General features: G+C 43.2%; 2 protein-coding genes across 2 annotated transcripts; one reads left to right on the forward strand and one right to left on the reverse strand.

Annotated features, from left to right (window-relative positions):
• Positions 1-7,128: 7,128 nt before the first annotated feature.
• LOC124657984 (probable WRKY transcription factor 2) lies at positions 7,129-11,451 on the forward strand. Its single transcript, XM_047196439.1, has 6 exons — positions 7,129-7,696; positions 8,408-8,888; positions 9,276-9,446; positions 9,574-10,310; positions 10,387-10,581; positions 10,681-11,451. Exons 2-6 carry the CDS (start codon positions 8,430-8,432, stop codon positions 11,186-11,188), a joined length of 2,070 nt encoding a protein of 689 aa, XP_047052395.1. The 5' UTR covers positions 7,129-7,696; positions 8,408-8,429; the 3' UTR covers positions 11,189-11,451.
• Positions 11,452-11,843: 392 nt separating this feature from the next.
• On the reverse strand, positions 11,844-12,443 carry LOC124657168. The gene has a single exon (XM_047195767.1). It carries the CDS (start codon positions 12,441-12,443, stop codon positions 11,844-11,846), a length of 600 nt encoding a protein of 199 aa, XP_047051723.1.
• Positions 12,444-14,562: the final 2,119 nt, after the last annotated feature.

Here is a 14,562-nt window from a genome sequence, read left to right on the forward strand (position 1 = left end):
CGCGCCCTCCCGGGCCGCGCCGGCCTAGTGTGTGGGGGCCTCGGGCCCCCACCTGGCTTGTCCTTCTGGCTCCGTCAATATTCTGGGAAAATAGGACCTTTCGCATAAATTCCGAGGATTTTCCTGAAAGTTGGATTTCTGCACAAAAACGAGACACCAGAGCAGTTCTGCTGAAAACAGCGTTAGTCCGTGTTAGTTGCATCCAAAATACACAAATTAGAGGCAAAACAATAGCAAAAGTGTTCGGGAAAGTAGATACGTTTTGGACGTATCACCCATCATCATCATCTTAGGCGACTTAGCACATTCTATGTTGAAAGCTATGTCTAAGATATGTCTAAGATGTAAGTTTTTCAAACAAAATCACGTTACAAAGTCACATAACACAAGCAAGTACGCTACAGGGAAGCATGGGCGGCTGTCTGAGCAGGAGGGATGTTAGATCCTCCCCTGGCGGTAGAAAAGGGCGAATACCTCACTAGAGGGTTTAGGGTGCTTATGAGGTGGAGCGGCGATGTGGGTGGAGTCGAAGAGTGAGACCTTGCCGGACCATTTAGAGTAATGAGACATAATTGAGGGAGAAGATCTCATCGGTCCGTGTGGTTAAAGATAAGGCTTGGACTCATTAGGATTTAGTGGATGAAGGGTCACTAGGATGGGAAGGTTTAGAAGAAAGACTTGATGTACACAAGACAATAATTATTGCACATGCCGAGTTGAACACGGTAACAATGGATATAGGAGATATTAGGAAGGAGAGAGCGTCGGAGGGATACAAAGAAGATATTACTCTGAAATCGGGGGCTTAGCCGGTCGCAAAATTCTACTATAACACCTCGACCACTCTCGAGCTGGCGGTGCTTACCCTTGCTAGCTTTGTACTAGTAGGATATTTAGAGTGGTCCCGCATAGCAACACTAGTTTACGGTCTTTCAAAAAAAGATATATATTATTATGAGTAGCCTATTAATCCTCTTAAGCCCTAGGCCAAAATATCACATACACCACAGTAATAGTTGTGAATTTTTCATGGTGCAACAACCATGCGGCACACATGCTAAGCGACTAAAAACTTGGGATACCTAGTATTATAAAAATGTTCACATGACACCTTCATGTAAAGCCCTTCATATATTTATGACTTTGGATATTGATCCAAACTCACGTGCCGAACCAAAGCAAATATATCCTCTTATTTTGCAGTAGGAAAAACTCATTGCATGCCTGCCCATTCTTGTTGCTCGCTCATCTTGTCCCGCACGCCTAGAAATCTTTTACTTGGCATCTCCTCCCGCCTAAACTACGGTTTACACATCCCCTTACCACACATCTGTTGTGCAAACTCCTCTTGTGCCTCACATACTTTCATGTATATGGCTACAAAGCTGCACACGTGAAGGTCCTCGGGCTCCAGGTAGAGTTGGAGGGAAAAAAAGATCTTCGTGATGCCAAACTTGATGAAGATGTTGGTTAAGGGGAATTGGTGTCGGTCACCCGGTCCGCCTCCAATGGGGCTCCAACCAGCTAGATACATGGCAATGTGAGCACGGGTTGGGGAATTGACTCCATGGGTGATGTTGAGAGTTTAATAAAATTAATAAATTTTACTCCAAAGAGTGTTTCCACAAGAGTCAAGGACATATGATGTTTGTTATGTGCACACGGTCATGTTTCAATTATTCTGGATGCATGTTTCAAGGAGATTCCTCGTGATGTAAATGTGTTTCTTTGGTATTGTCTCCATTGTTCGGATATGTTGCGCACTTTTCTTTCTCGTGCCATGAGTAATGTGTCACGTAATTAACGCTTTGTTGCGACGAATGAGAGCAGTTGCATAAACAAAACTTTTTTGCTGCATAGGATGTCTGAAGTATTGCAATGATTTTGTCTGCTTTTTAAGGAAGCGCGAAGGTTAAACAATGCAACCAGCTTGTGTGTAGAAAAATGTCGCTGGTGCTAAATTCGTCATTGAAGTGGTTTTGACGACTAATGTACCTCCCGGTCTAGCTGACTGACGCCTAGCGCTGACATATTAGCTTCAGTCGGGGGTCAAAGTCCTCGATATCGATTCCTTGATACCACGTCTGGGCGATAAACCAGATTCCACTTCGATCAAAAGCTATAGGACGGCTGCTGCATCGAATCTCAGCTGGAGCCGACGGCGAAAACGCGGCCAAGTCCGTGGTTTCGTTGGGTGAGACATGCTCGACACGATCGGGAAGCCGAAGAGCTTGTCCCCCACCAAATTGCGACGTGAGCGATGATCGAGTCCCCCACCAAATTGCATCTGACACGTTTGGTGCCGGTAATGGTAGTGGTACTGGAGTCAGACATTTATCCCTGAGAAATGTTTTGCTAGTGGGAGTACTATCTTGAGCTATTGAAACACACCAAGCACGTACGGGTTTCAGAACAAAGGCAACACACTACACATGGTACCTGGGCTACATTTAGCCCCGTCACTCTATACATCCTGGAGGTAGATCATTGGACGGCAGCGTGCCTTCGGCTCGGCTAGGTGGTCCAATGATCTATCTGGTTTTTTTTTTAACTTTAAAACTTTTTGTACTACACTTGATGATTATTAATAGATCGGCGGAATTTCGGAAACAAAGTATAACCTTTTTTACGGGAATAAAGTAGCAATTACAAAATACATTTTCTGTCTTCACATTTATCTTTTTGTGTATGTCACAAAGGAAAATACATCTCGATGAAAATTTATATGTACATACTTAACATACATATATACCTATATGATGTTTTTTCAGAATTCCTGAAGGTCAAGACTGAAAATATTGAATTTTTGAAAAAAACAGGTTACATGTATCTTGGCTCCGTCTGAAGTTTTTGCACCCCATTCCTAATCCGTACTAATTGATTCTCTTATGCTCGCATCTCCATTCACATCACTTGCCAAGCAAGCTGGGACTAGGAAATAGCGCAGCTTGTATCGGATTCTGTGAAATATACCCAATTCCAAATCCAAGGAGAACTTTAGCCATCCTTAAATTTTAATTTTGAGACAGCACTTTCTTTTTCCTGATTAGCATTTCCTACCAGAAAAAAAGGTCAGGCTATAATACAAACAAACTTGATCTTTCGAGGTTAGGAAGAAATTCTGTACTAATGTTCTAGCTACAAAATCATGGCCCCATACTTTAGCATTCTTTTCTTCCCCAAAATATGACACCGGAACTCTCCCGCTGGAAAAAAGTTGCGCATTCACCAACCTTGCACTCATGCCAAGAGGCATATTTTCCATGCAAAGAAAAAGGCATGGACCCAAAGATGGCCTTTTCTGACCTAACTTATTGAAACCTGTCGCTGAAAGAAAATTTTCTTTTGGCAATTGGACAAAAACATATTTGAAAACGACCTCCACACTCACCAACAGTGCTATTACCTCATCTGGCCAATATACGAATACTTGCGTTAATATGCCTGCAGCTTTTTTCTTCCCTTAAACAAGTACATATAATTGTCTGCATCAATGCAAACTCATACTTATGGTATAGATCATGCAGTTTCACTGGACCAATGCCGACAGGGTATATTCTTTCAGTCAAGGTTTGTTACCTCTATCTTGAAGTAGCTAGCATAATTTACACACACACACATAAACAAGCAGCACACTGCGCGCGCATTATTTGACAACATTTTTACTGGCAAGTGAAGTTAGCCGTTCATTTATTTTCTGTTACTAAGCTATCAAGAGTGATCCCTCCAAAGTGTTACTAGCACTAGTTATATTATATTATAGTTCTCTATCAGGTACTTTTTTATGAAGGTGCTTTATATTTTGCCGTGTGTTTGACTATTATAATCATGGACAAATACATGATACTTTCGCTGATTTTGGTTTGTTAAAAAATATCTTGATAACATCCATTGTTATGAACTACATTTTCCCTTATAAGGAAATGTGTTTTCACCAGCCAGCAAGGGTTAGACAGAAACCTCGTTCATGTAACCAGTTTTGCTTCATGTTAAAAAAATGTAACCAGCTCTGGACCTCCAGGAACCCATCACAAAAGAAGAAACTCACCATCGAACAGTTGTGTGCATCTCATATGCAGAGACCAGGGTTTGGATTTTTGTGGCGTTATATCTCGTGAGCGCGATGATAAGTTTAATACAAATTTCATAATCGAATATTTCTTAGGCATGATGTTATTCGACTTCTAGAATCCAACTATATTTTCCTAAGAAAACAACTTCTCCAACAAAAAATACTCGAGGTTTGTCACTCGTAAATAATCATGATAAAATTACATTGATATTTTAATTCCTCATACAAAACTCATGATAAATTATTACTATTCTTACTTTGTTCTAATTTTGGTTAATAACATTTCATTCCCATTATCAGGTCTTCTACCACTATTTAAATAAAATTAAGGTGTTTAAATTATATTTCTATTTTAATTCCTTATACATAACTAGTAATAGATTACATACCTATTCTTACTTTGTTAATTTTGGTTGATAACCTTTCATTTCCTTATTAGGCCTTCAACCACTATTTAAAAGAAAATTAATGTGTTTACACAATAGAGTTGTTCCCAACTAACTTTTCCAAACGCATAAAAAAAGTTCTCTAGCAAAATATGATGATATAGTAATTTTTCATCATTATGTTTCATATTTTATATTACAAAAAATCGCCATGCCAATAAATTATCGATAACAAGGATATATACGCCACATAGTTCCTAAAATATGATTTTAATTATAAGGTGCTAATTTGATGCGAAACTAAAAGGAAACCACTAGAGAGCGACATGGTACATCGCAAAGACCACGGTGTATGCCACATCCACGTGTTGTCACACACCTTAACCATCTCGACCATCCTTCACTGGTAATTGGAGGATCGAGCGGTGCTTAGCTGATCACTCCACAAGCCCTGGCTCCGCACATTCTCTCGATATATTACCCGAAGTAAAAAAGAAAAAAATGGTTTTTTTTGGATTGTCACGATCCATCTCGATGTCAAACACGACATTTTCCATGAATTATGGAGTAAAAAATTAGCATTAATTATGGAACACAACTTAGTTCCTATATAAGTGAATGGCTGGTCATCCATGTCAGTCCTCTTCGGTTTGCTCCAATGATGATGAGGTGGGGATTCTTGGGGCCATGTACCGCATGATTTCAATTGTAAAGTGTTTTGGCTGTCGATGGCTTCAACTTCAGTGGTGACGATGGAGGAGACTAATGAGGCTCTTACAGGTCTCCCTCCAAGGCAATGGCTCTCCCTCTGTTGGTGCTGGAGCTATGTATTTTGTCCGTGTTCGATGGATTCTTGCAGATCTGACACGTAGTATGTCTTGGTGGTGGGCGATGGCGGCGACGAATAAGGTTCTTGCAGATCTCCCTCGGAGGCAGTGGCTCTCCCTCTTGGTATTGGATCTAGAGGTATTTGTCAGTGTCGTGTAGATTCTTGCTGATCTGGGTAGACATGTAGTATGTTTTGGTGGTGGTGATAGTAGCGATGAATAAGCTTCTTGGAAGTCTCCCTCCGAGGTAGTGGCTCCCTCCTGTTGGTATTGGATCTAGAAGCTTTTTTCTGTGTTGTGTGGATTCTTGCAAATCTAGACGGTCATGTAGTATGTCTTGGTGGTGCGATATCGGTGATGAATAATGTTTTTGCACGTCTCTCTCCAAGGAAGTTGCTCTCTGTGTTGGTATTGGATCTAGTGGCATTTGTGTGGACTCTTGTAGATCTTTGTGGGCATATAGTATGTCTTGGTGGTGGTGATGGAGGCGAAGAATAAGGTTCTTGCAAGCCTCCCTCTGAGGCTATGGCTCTCCCCCAGTTGGTATTAGATCTAAAGACATTTTCCCCGGTTGGTATTGGATCTAAAGTCATTTTTCTGCGTTGTGTAGGTTCTTTCAGATGTAGGCGGGCGCATAGTATGTCTTGGTGGTGGCGACGTCTCACTCTATCCTTGTTGAGTCTTCGTCACCTCGGACCCTTCTCTTCACCCTCTTCTCCGGTGCGACTATCTGATCTTCGGATGGTGACCACTTTCTTCGTATGCATAGCCTGGTGACTTTCTAGCCACAGATTCAAAGTTGTGCAAAACTTTGACGATATTATTTTTGGAGCAACCAGCAGGAACACTGCCTTTTCATATAGCAAGCGGGAAACACAACCAAACTGTACATGGATAATATTTAGATTAAGGTGGGAATATGCTAGAAACCACCGTAAGAAAACCAAAAAAGAAAGGTCTAATCAGGCTCACCCGGGATGGCCGGCCCGAAGTTGTTAAAGGCACGATCGTGCTAGAGGATGTCTTCCCTTGCAATGTCCGCCACCACGAGAGAAGTAAGGCGACATCCAGTGAAAATACGACGATTAAGTTACTTCCATGCACCCCAAAGGACATATATGAAACGGTCGCTGGTACGTCTTTAGCTCCGTTTAGGCTTGCCGGTGATCATGGTGTCCCACCACGCATAGATAGAAGGAAAGGCGAGTCGAAGGTCGAGGGTGTCATCATTATCCTAGGATTTCACCAAGTTCCAGATGGGAGATAGCTGCAGTAAAGGAGCAGTCTGTGTAGAGGTGCAGTCTGTGTAGAGGTGCTCAACTGTTTCAGGCGGACGAAGACACAAAGGGCATAGAGGGCCGTGGTTCCATCCCCTAATGGCGAGCATGTCAGTGGCCAACAGCTGTTTCAGGCGCACGAAGACACTCCGACGATATTGTGGAGATCCAATTGCGCACTGAGCATAACCTAGAACACATCACCGCCATGAGCATCAGGAAGATACTCTCTCCGATCTATATTACTCGTCATTAAGATGCATCTAGTACTAAAATGTGTCTAGATACACCTATATTAAAAATAATTAATATGAATTGGCGGAAGTAAGTTAGCTTGTCCAAGGACCCATTTGTAATTTAATTTTGGCCCTTTTGCATTTCGAAAAAAATGACCATCCATGCCTCATATACAGGCGTAAAAAAAGAAGCATGCAAGTAACCGTCGCATTACTCCCCGGAAATAGAGCAGAAAAAAACAGAGCAGGAGGCTGAACTGCCAGTAGAGCACAGCCTTTTGGCCATTTTTAGGGAAGGGCCAGCCCGTCGTCACTGGCAACAAAATCCTCCAACACTTCCCTCCCATCCCCTTCCTTCCTTCCTTCCTTCTCCTTGGTCAAACCGCCTTTCTCTCTTCTCTATCCTCCCCTTAAAAAAAGTAGCACCCGGAGAACCGAGAGGTTGGGAATCCAGGCCGGAAAAAGGGGGCACCTTACTCTCTCTCCTCCTGTTCTTGCGACAGGGAGGGTTCTTTCGGTGCGCTTCTCGTTTTCTGGGGGCGAGTTCTTGGTGAGTGGAGTCAGTGGAAGACCTAACCTCCTCACCTGTTCCGGCAAGATCTTTGTTTCCTCGTTTGCGGCTGTTCCGTTATCGGTTTGGTTGGTGGAAGAACCAAAGGGGAGGGGGAGAAAAAACGATCGAGAAAGGCAAAGTCTTGTCCGAAATTCTGTTGTCTTTGCAGGGGAAATTTTAGGTTGTTAGGTTTTGTCCGAATTGTTCCTTCTCCGTTGCCGGCGGGAGCAGGGAGACACATGATCTGCATCAGGTTCTGACTACCTTGTCTCCCCTCTGCTCCAATCCATCCAGGCGCCTTCGCTTTTGGGGAAGAGAAGACGGATCAATCATTCCGTATCGGAGGTATCGCCCACTTGCGGGGGTTTCAATTGTGCATTTCCTTTTTCTGCTGCTTTTATTTCGCTGGGTCTGTTCTTATCGCTTTCGTCTGTGCGGCTAGTTCGGCATTAAAATCGCCTGTTCGGGATCTTTTGATGTTTACCGCGATGGTTTGGGCTGCAAAGTTTGCATCTTGGCTGGGAAATTTACCTATTCAGTCGTGATAAAAATGGAACAGGGGACATGCCCCTGTTTATTCCCACTTCACCTGTGTAATCCCTTCATTTCGCATCGAATTGCATCTTTTGGAATTAGTGTCTCCGCGGATTCAGCGATTTCTATTATCCATTTGGTATCAAATATCCGTCCTTTCGGTTCGGGTTCTAGTGCATGTTCAGAGTCTGTGATTGTATAATTTCCAGCACATGTTGCAATGGATTTTTCTGTATCAGTTCAGTCATCAGTGGATTAATGAAGGTTTATTTTCCTTTACTTTGATTCTTCAACACCTTAGGCTTTCTTCATTTAGACCTGTCGCAGTGATGCAGCCCAGTAGAATTGAGCTACTCTATGTACTGCCCATGTATGATGGGTTTGGCTAATTTCTTTGCTTTCTGAATCTGAACAGCATTTATTCTCAGTTTTGTGTTCAAAAGGAAACTTTTGGCTTAATATTACAATCAAATATCCCAGTGTTTCGATGGCGCTAATGTGGTATACCGTTATGTTTTTCAGCCGAGGAAGATTTCTTGATCACATGACAGGCGCCAGCGATCGTGTATCAATCATGGAGGACTGGATGGCCATGCCCCCAACACCCAGCCCGAGAACATTCATGTCAAACTTCTTGAATGAAGACTTCAGCTCTGGCCAATTCTCTAATTTATTTGGCGAACATGGCAGCAACAAGCCCCAAGATCAATCAGAGAAGCCAGGAGAACTTGTGGATTTGAGGGAGCAAGTGCCTGCTCAATCAGCTAAAGCAACTCCTCAAAAGGATTTCCCCCTGCAACCAAATTTTTTCAATGGTAATCAGAAATCAAACCCACATGGCGGTCTGGCTGAGCGCATGGCTTCAAGAGCTGGTTTCAGCATCCCAAAGATTGATACATCTCGCGTTGGTTCATCCACAGTTGTTCGATCACCTATATCAATTCCACCTGGTCTTAGTCCAAATACTCTCCTTGAGTCACCAGTGTTTCTTTTCAATAATATGGTATGTCATCTTCGCATAACTCGTTTGCTCATATAATAACCTATTAACTAGGTTACGATAAGCTATGCCGCATTGAGTTAGCATTGAGCGCATTAAGTACCTCTGATGTACAGAAGAACATTGATTGTTGATTACCATTTTCTTCAGTAAGCACTTGATGTCTATTGGTAGAACATACTGGTTTTGTAAAGATTTTATTGATGCTTATCATGCAGAATATTGTTTTCCAAAAAGTGATCTCTAGTTAGAAACTTACAAGTTTGGTCTTTTTTGTTCATAGACAATAATCTGAATTTAACTCTCACAAATAGTCAAATTCGTTTATGTGCCTACCAATTAATATTCGCTATGTGAATGTAGCTGTAAAATAATTATGATCTGTTGCAGGCACAGCCATCTCCAACCACTGGCAAATTGCCATTTTTGATGGCTACAGATGCTAACTCAACAATGCCACCAGCTGCCAAGATGAACGATCATAGCACATTTAGTAATGATGTTTTTTCCTTCCAGCCCCACTTAGAGTCAAAAGTCCCAAGTTTCTCATATGTGGAAAAGGTAATTACCTTGACTTTTAGGTTCTATATATTTTTGCAGTACTGTTTGCTACCTTTTATTGCCACCAAAATAATCTGTCTCACTTTTCGATTCATTTATATCCCTGATTTTATCCTATGTCATACAGGGTTACAATGCTTGCCACCAAAATCAGTCATTGTCAAATATTCATCAGCAGGAATCTAGTCTTCAGTCAAGCTTTACTGCAATCAAGGACAGTGCTGATGAAACAATTGCTCAACCAAAGACATCCGACTCTATGTTCGGTGATAATCACTCTTCTGAAGAACAGGACGATGATGAGGCAGACCAAAATGGAGAATACTCTTCTGCCACAATTAGCACCCCAGCTGATGATGGATATAACTGGAGAAAATATGGGCAGAAGCAAGTGAAGAGCTGTGAGCATCCAAGGAGCTATTACAAATGTACACACCCGGATTGCCCTGTGAAGAAAAAGGTGGAGCGTTCTGAAGATGGTCAGATAACAGAGATAATCTATAAGGGTAGTCACAATCACCCTTTGCCACCTCCAAACCGTCGCCAAGGTGTCCCTTTGTCACACAACAGTGATCCACAAGTTCATGTTCTTGAGAGGCCTGGTTCACATGAAGGGCTCAACTCTGCATCTTTGTGGGGAAATGATAAAAGTGGATGCCTCCAAGATGTGCAAAATGAAGGTGTTGAGGGAAGACCATCTGCTTCCCCTCATGTGTCAGCATATGGTGATACATCTACTGTGGAGTCCCAAGATGCAGTTGATGTCTCGTCAACGCTCTCTAATGAGGAGATGGACAGGGCAACACATGGCACTGTTACTATAGACTGTGATGGTGGTGAAGATGAAACTGAATACAAAAGAAGGTTCGTGTTTTCCCCGGCTTGACCACTTAACACAGTCATGATATTGTATTCATTGATGACCCTGGTTCTTTTTCAGGAAGCTGGATGCTTTGGCTGTTGCTGCCATTCCTCCTGCCACCACCACCAGTACAATTGACATGGTCGCTGCATCGAGAGCCATCCGGGAGCCTCGTGTTGTTGTTCAGACAACAAGCGAGGTAGACATCCTTGACGATGGTTATCGTTGGCGCAAGTATGGTCAGAAGGTTGTTAAAGGAAATCCAAATCCAAGGTCCAGTTCAATGACTTTATGTTCCACTCACAGTTTGACCATTTTGAGCGTAGTCTTGGTGTTCATCTGGAAACATAACATCATTTCATTTGTCTGCAGGAGCTACTACAAATGTACACATGCTGGTTGTTCAGTCCGCAAGCACGTGGAGAGAGCATCACATGATCTGAAATCAGTCATCACGACGTATGAGGGAAAGCACAACCATGAAGTTCCAGCAGCCAGAAATAGCGGGCATGCGAGTTCTGGTTCCGGCAGTGCTCCACCGTCTGCGCCTCAGGCCAACCTCTCACACCGCAGGCAAGAGCAACCACAAGGCACCTTTGCCCAGTTCGGTGGCACATCTCCCTTTGGTTCCTTTGGCATCCCGCCAAGGGGCCAGTTGGGAGCGGTGCCTGGCAATTTCCGCTTCGGGATGGCCCCACCAGGCATGTCGATGCCGATGCCTGTTGCCCGTCATCCGTCAATGATGCAGGGCTTCCCAGGGCTCATGATGCCAGAAGGACAGCCGAAGGCAGAGCCAGGGACGCAGTCCGGCTACCCGATGGCAAATGCAGCTTACCAGCAGATGATGATGAACAGGCCCCCCTTTGGTCCTCAGATGTAAATAATACTAGGATGGAAAGAAAGGAAAGAGATAGATTTGCTCCAGCTTGCCTGTAAACATGGTAGAGAATTGCTACAGCATAGCTTCGTTCTAGTTTTTCTTCGTCAACTCCATTTCTTTTTTCTTATGGGCATTTTTTATGCAAAGAATGAATAGGATGATTCTCATGTCTTTCAGTTTTTGTAATCAGAAAAAAGGGGGATAGATAACATGACAATGGGATTTGTTTAATCAATCAAAACATCTTCTGGTTATGAGGGTTAGCAACAGCTCACATAATTGTGAAATGCTACTAAACCTGGTGCTTTCATACGTCTCTGAACTCTGAATGAAAACATTTGCTGCCATTCTGACGCTAGGAAAGAAATGCTGCTGCGTCCTACACTAGTTTATACAGTAGATTTCAATCACTGTGTACTGCCGTTCTTAAGAGCGTACATTGTGTTTTCTTCTTTTTATTTTTCGATTATAAAATACCGAAATGGTGTAAAATTAGGAATTTTTATGTCTACACGAATGCATTTTTGTTCGAAAAACATTAGAATATCACAGGCTCAGGTAGATAGTACTACTGAAGTGCTAACAGTAAACAGGTAACAACAAGGGAAGCAGCAGTTTGGATTTGCATTCCCGCGCCAACAAATTTCGTTCAGGCTCAGTACGCCGGCCCCCTGGTGACGGAGCCTGGGAACACCACGACCTCGTCGCCGGCCGCCACACCGTGCCACTCGAACGACCTGGCCTCGTCCATCACGCTCTGCCCGTGTATGAAGAAGTAGCCGCCGTCGCAGGGCAACGGGAACCCGCCGGAGCCGGACGACGAGACGCGCTCCAGGTACACGCGCAGCGCCGACACCGCCCCTCGCGCGCGCACCGCCACCTCCAATCGCCCGGCGCCGCACCGCGACACCACCGTCAGACGCAGCGGCGGTGCCGGTGGCGCGACGCTGTCCCGCCTGGTCTTGACGCCCGGCCTCCTGCTCTCCTTCTGACGCTGCGCCCGGCGCGTGTCCTCGTCGTCGATGGCGACGTGGACGACAGAGCCCTCCACGAGGCCGTACCGCCCGGTAAAGCCGTGGCTTTCGTCGTCGACGTCGTCCACGAGCGCGTGGCCGTCGTGGGAGAGGGACATGGCGGTGGCAAGCCAGCCCTTGCGGCCCTGGAGCTTCTGCTTGATGTCTCGGACGGTGTCGAAGAAGCCCACCTCCATCTTGAAGGGCGCCTCCTCTGACGAGCACACGAAGGTCACGTCCATGGCCACCACAAGCAGGCAAGCAGGGATGTGGCATGGTATATATATATATATATATATATATATATACCCCGATTCCTGGATGAAAATGCAGGTCGTGTGAATCTTGGCTTTGGCTGCGTGAATTGTAAATGAACATCCGTTGGCCTTCTTCAGAGAGTTCAGACTTCATGCATGATCAAGATGCCTGAGTGGTTGTTATCATGCAGAATGCCATAGTCATTCTCTCATCTCACATAATGCGCATGCGTTCTAAGATTAGATTGAAATGTAATTGTCACACAAGCTTTAACGGCAAGAAGCATCGCATGAGCAAATTGTGATGGCAGTCTGGAAATCGGTTACTTCTTGCTGGAAGTGCCTCCCCCCTGATGGCAGTCTGCAAATTAGGCTAAGCTCCTCATGCTGATAAACATATTAAGTGTAAATAGGCAACCTTCAATAACGATCAGAATTTCAGCGCTCCCTCGTGTAGCATCTTTTTCTTGTCAGGATAATCTCATGTACCACCTTCACAACAGAAAAATAATAATGTATAACATTTTCCTATTGGACACAATATTTCACTTTTAGATTGCCAGCGAGCATCTACATGGTAATTGATGTTGGCATACTTACTCCAGTGATAATAGCTCAAAAACTGCAAATGGGCCTTTAGACTCATGCACTTTCAGCTCCCTTTTAAATGAAATACGGATCCTATGATTCACCAAAAAACACGATTTTACATATAAGTTATTTTTATTTCCTTTGTCTTCTTGGGTTGCAATTTTTTAGACTACACATACCCAATGTAAAAATCCTTGATCGTTGTATATCTACATGGGGTACCATATTTTCAAAAATTCATAAAGAGGATTTTAAATTTTAATAATTCTGAAAAAAAACCATGATTTATTCTACCAACTTGCAAGATCTTAAAGCGAAAGAGCTTATATTATAATCTACAAAAAATGGTTTAGAAGAACGTTTGATCACATAGTTGTTGGCGCATTGGCAATGCACCCAGCTAGACCAAAATCTTGTGTTCGAATCCTTTTTAAACATATATTTTGTACTATTTTCTCGTAACTACATTGTACTAGGGACAGACTGGCATAATGGACTCACACCCTGTAGCGTCCCCCAACTTAATAATAAGTTAAAATTAAACGACCAAGCTCGAAAAAAGTCAAGTAGCTAGAAATCATGGATAAATAAGAAGATATCACGCGTTTCTTGTATATGGAGGCTGACATCAGAAATCCATCAGCCAGTAGCGTCCCTCAAAGTTATAGCAAGGTAAAAATGGAACGGAAAAGATCGGAAAAAAGCAAGTAGCCCCATATCACAGGTAAAAAATCAAAGATGGCACAAGTTTCTGGTAAACATCTTAGACCAATCAGCTAGCAGCACCAACGTCCCTCAAGGCCTCAAAGTTGTAACAAGATAAATTAAACTGAAAGGATCGAAAAAAGTAAGTACCCCTTAATATCATGGGTAAAAAATATTCAAGATTTCTCAAGTTTGTTGTACACGAAGGCTAACATCAGGGACCTATCAGGAAACAACAGCAGGCAACAACAACAGTAGCGTCCCTCAACGTTTCAAAGGTAGTATCAAACAGAAGGGATAAAAAAGGCAATTATCAGTAATATAACGAGTAAAAAATAATTGAGATATCACACGTCACTTGTAAATAAAGGTGACATCTGGAACCCATCAGTCAGCAACACCCTCAATGTTTCGAAGTTAAAATCAAACGGAAGGGATCGAAAAAATAGGCAGGTATACCGCAATATCATAGGAAAAAAATAAATGAGATATCACACGTTTCTTGTACATAGAGTCTGATATGGGGGGCCCATCATCTTGCCACGTCCCTCAACGTTAACAAGGCAGCAGGAGATCGAAAGAAAAAATCAAGTAGCTAGAAATCACAGATAAAAAATAATCAAAGAAAAGAAAATATTCTTGTTTAGAGAAGCTGACATCGGGAACCCATCTGCCAGCAGTATTTCAACCAACGGTGTAGCTAGGAATTGTTGACGCCTCGGGCCAAAAAACCAAGGGCCCAATTTTTTTGAAGAAAACTCCAGTTTTAAGGCATAAGAGAATACAAGCTCTGTTGCAGAATTAAAAT

The sequence above is a fragment of the Lolium rigidum genome, chromosome 5 (assembly GCF_022539505.1).
Source record: "Lolium rigidum isolate FL_2022 chromosome 5, APGP_CSIRO_Lrig_0.1, whole genome shotgun sequence".
NCBI classification, from domain to species: Eukaryota; Viridiplantae; Streptophyta; class Magnoliopsida; order Poales; family Poaceae; genus Lolium; species Lolium rigidum.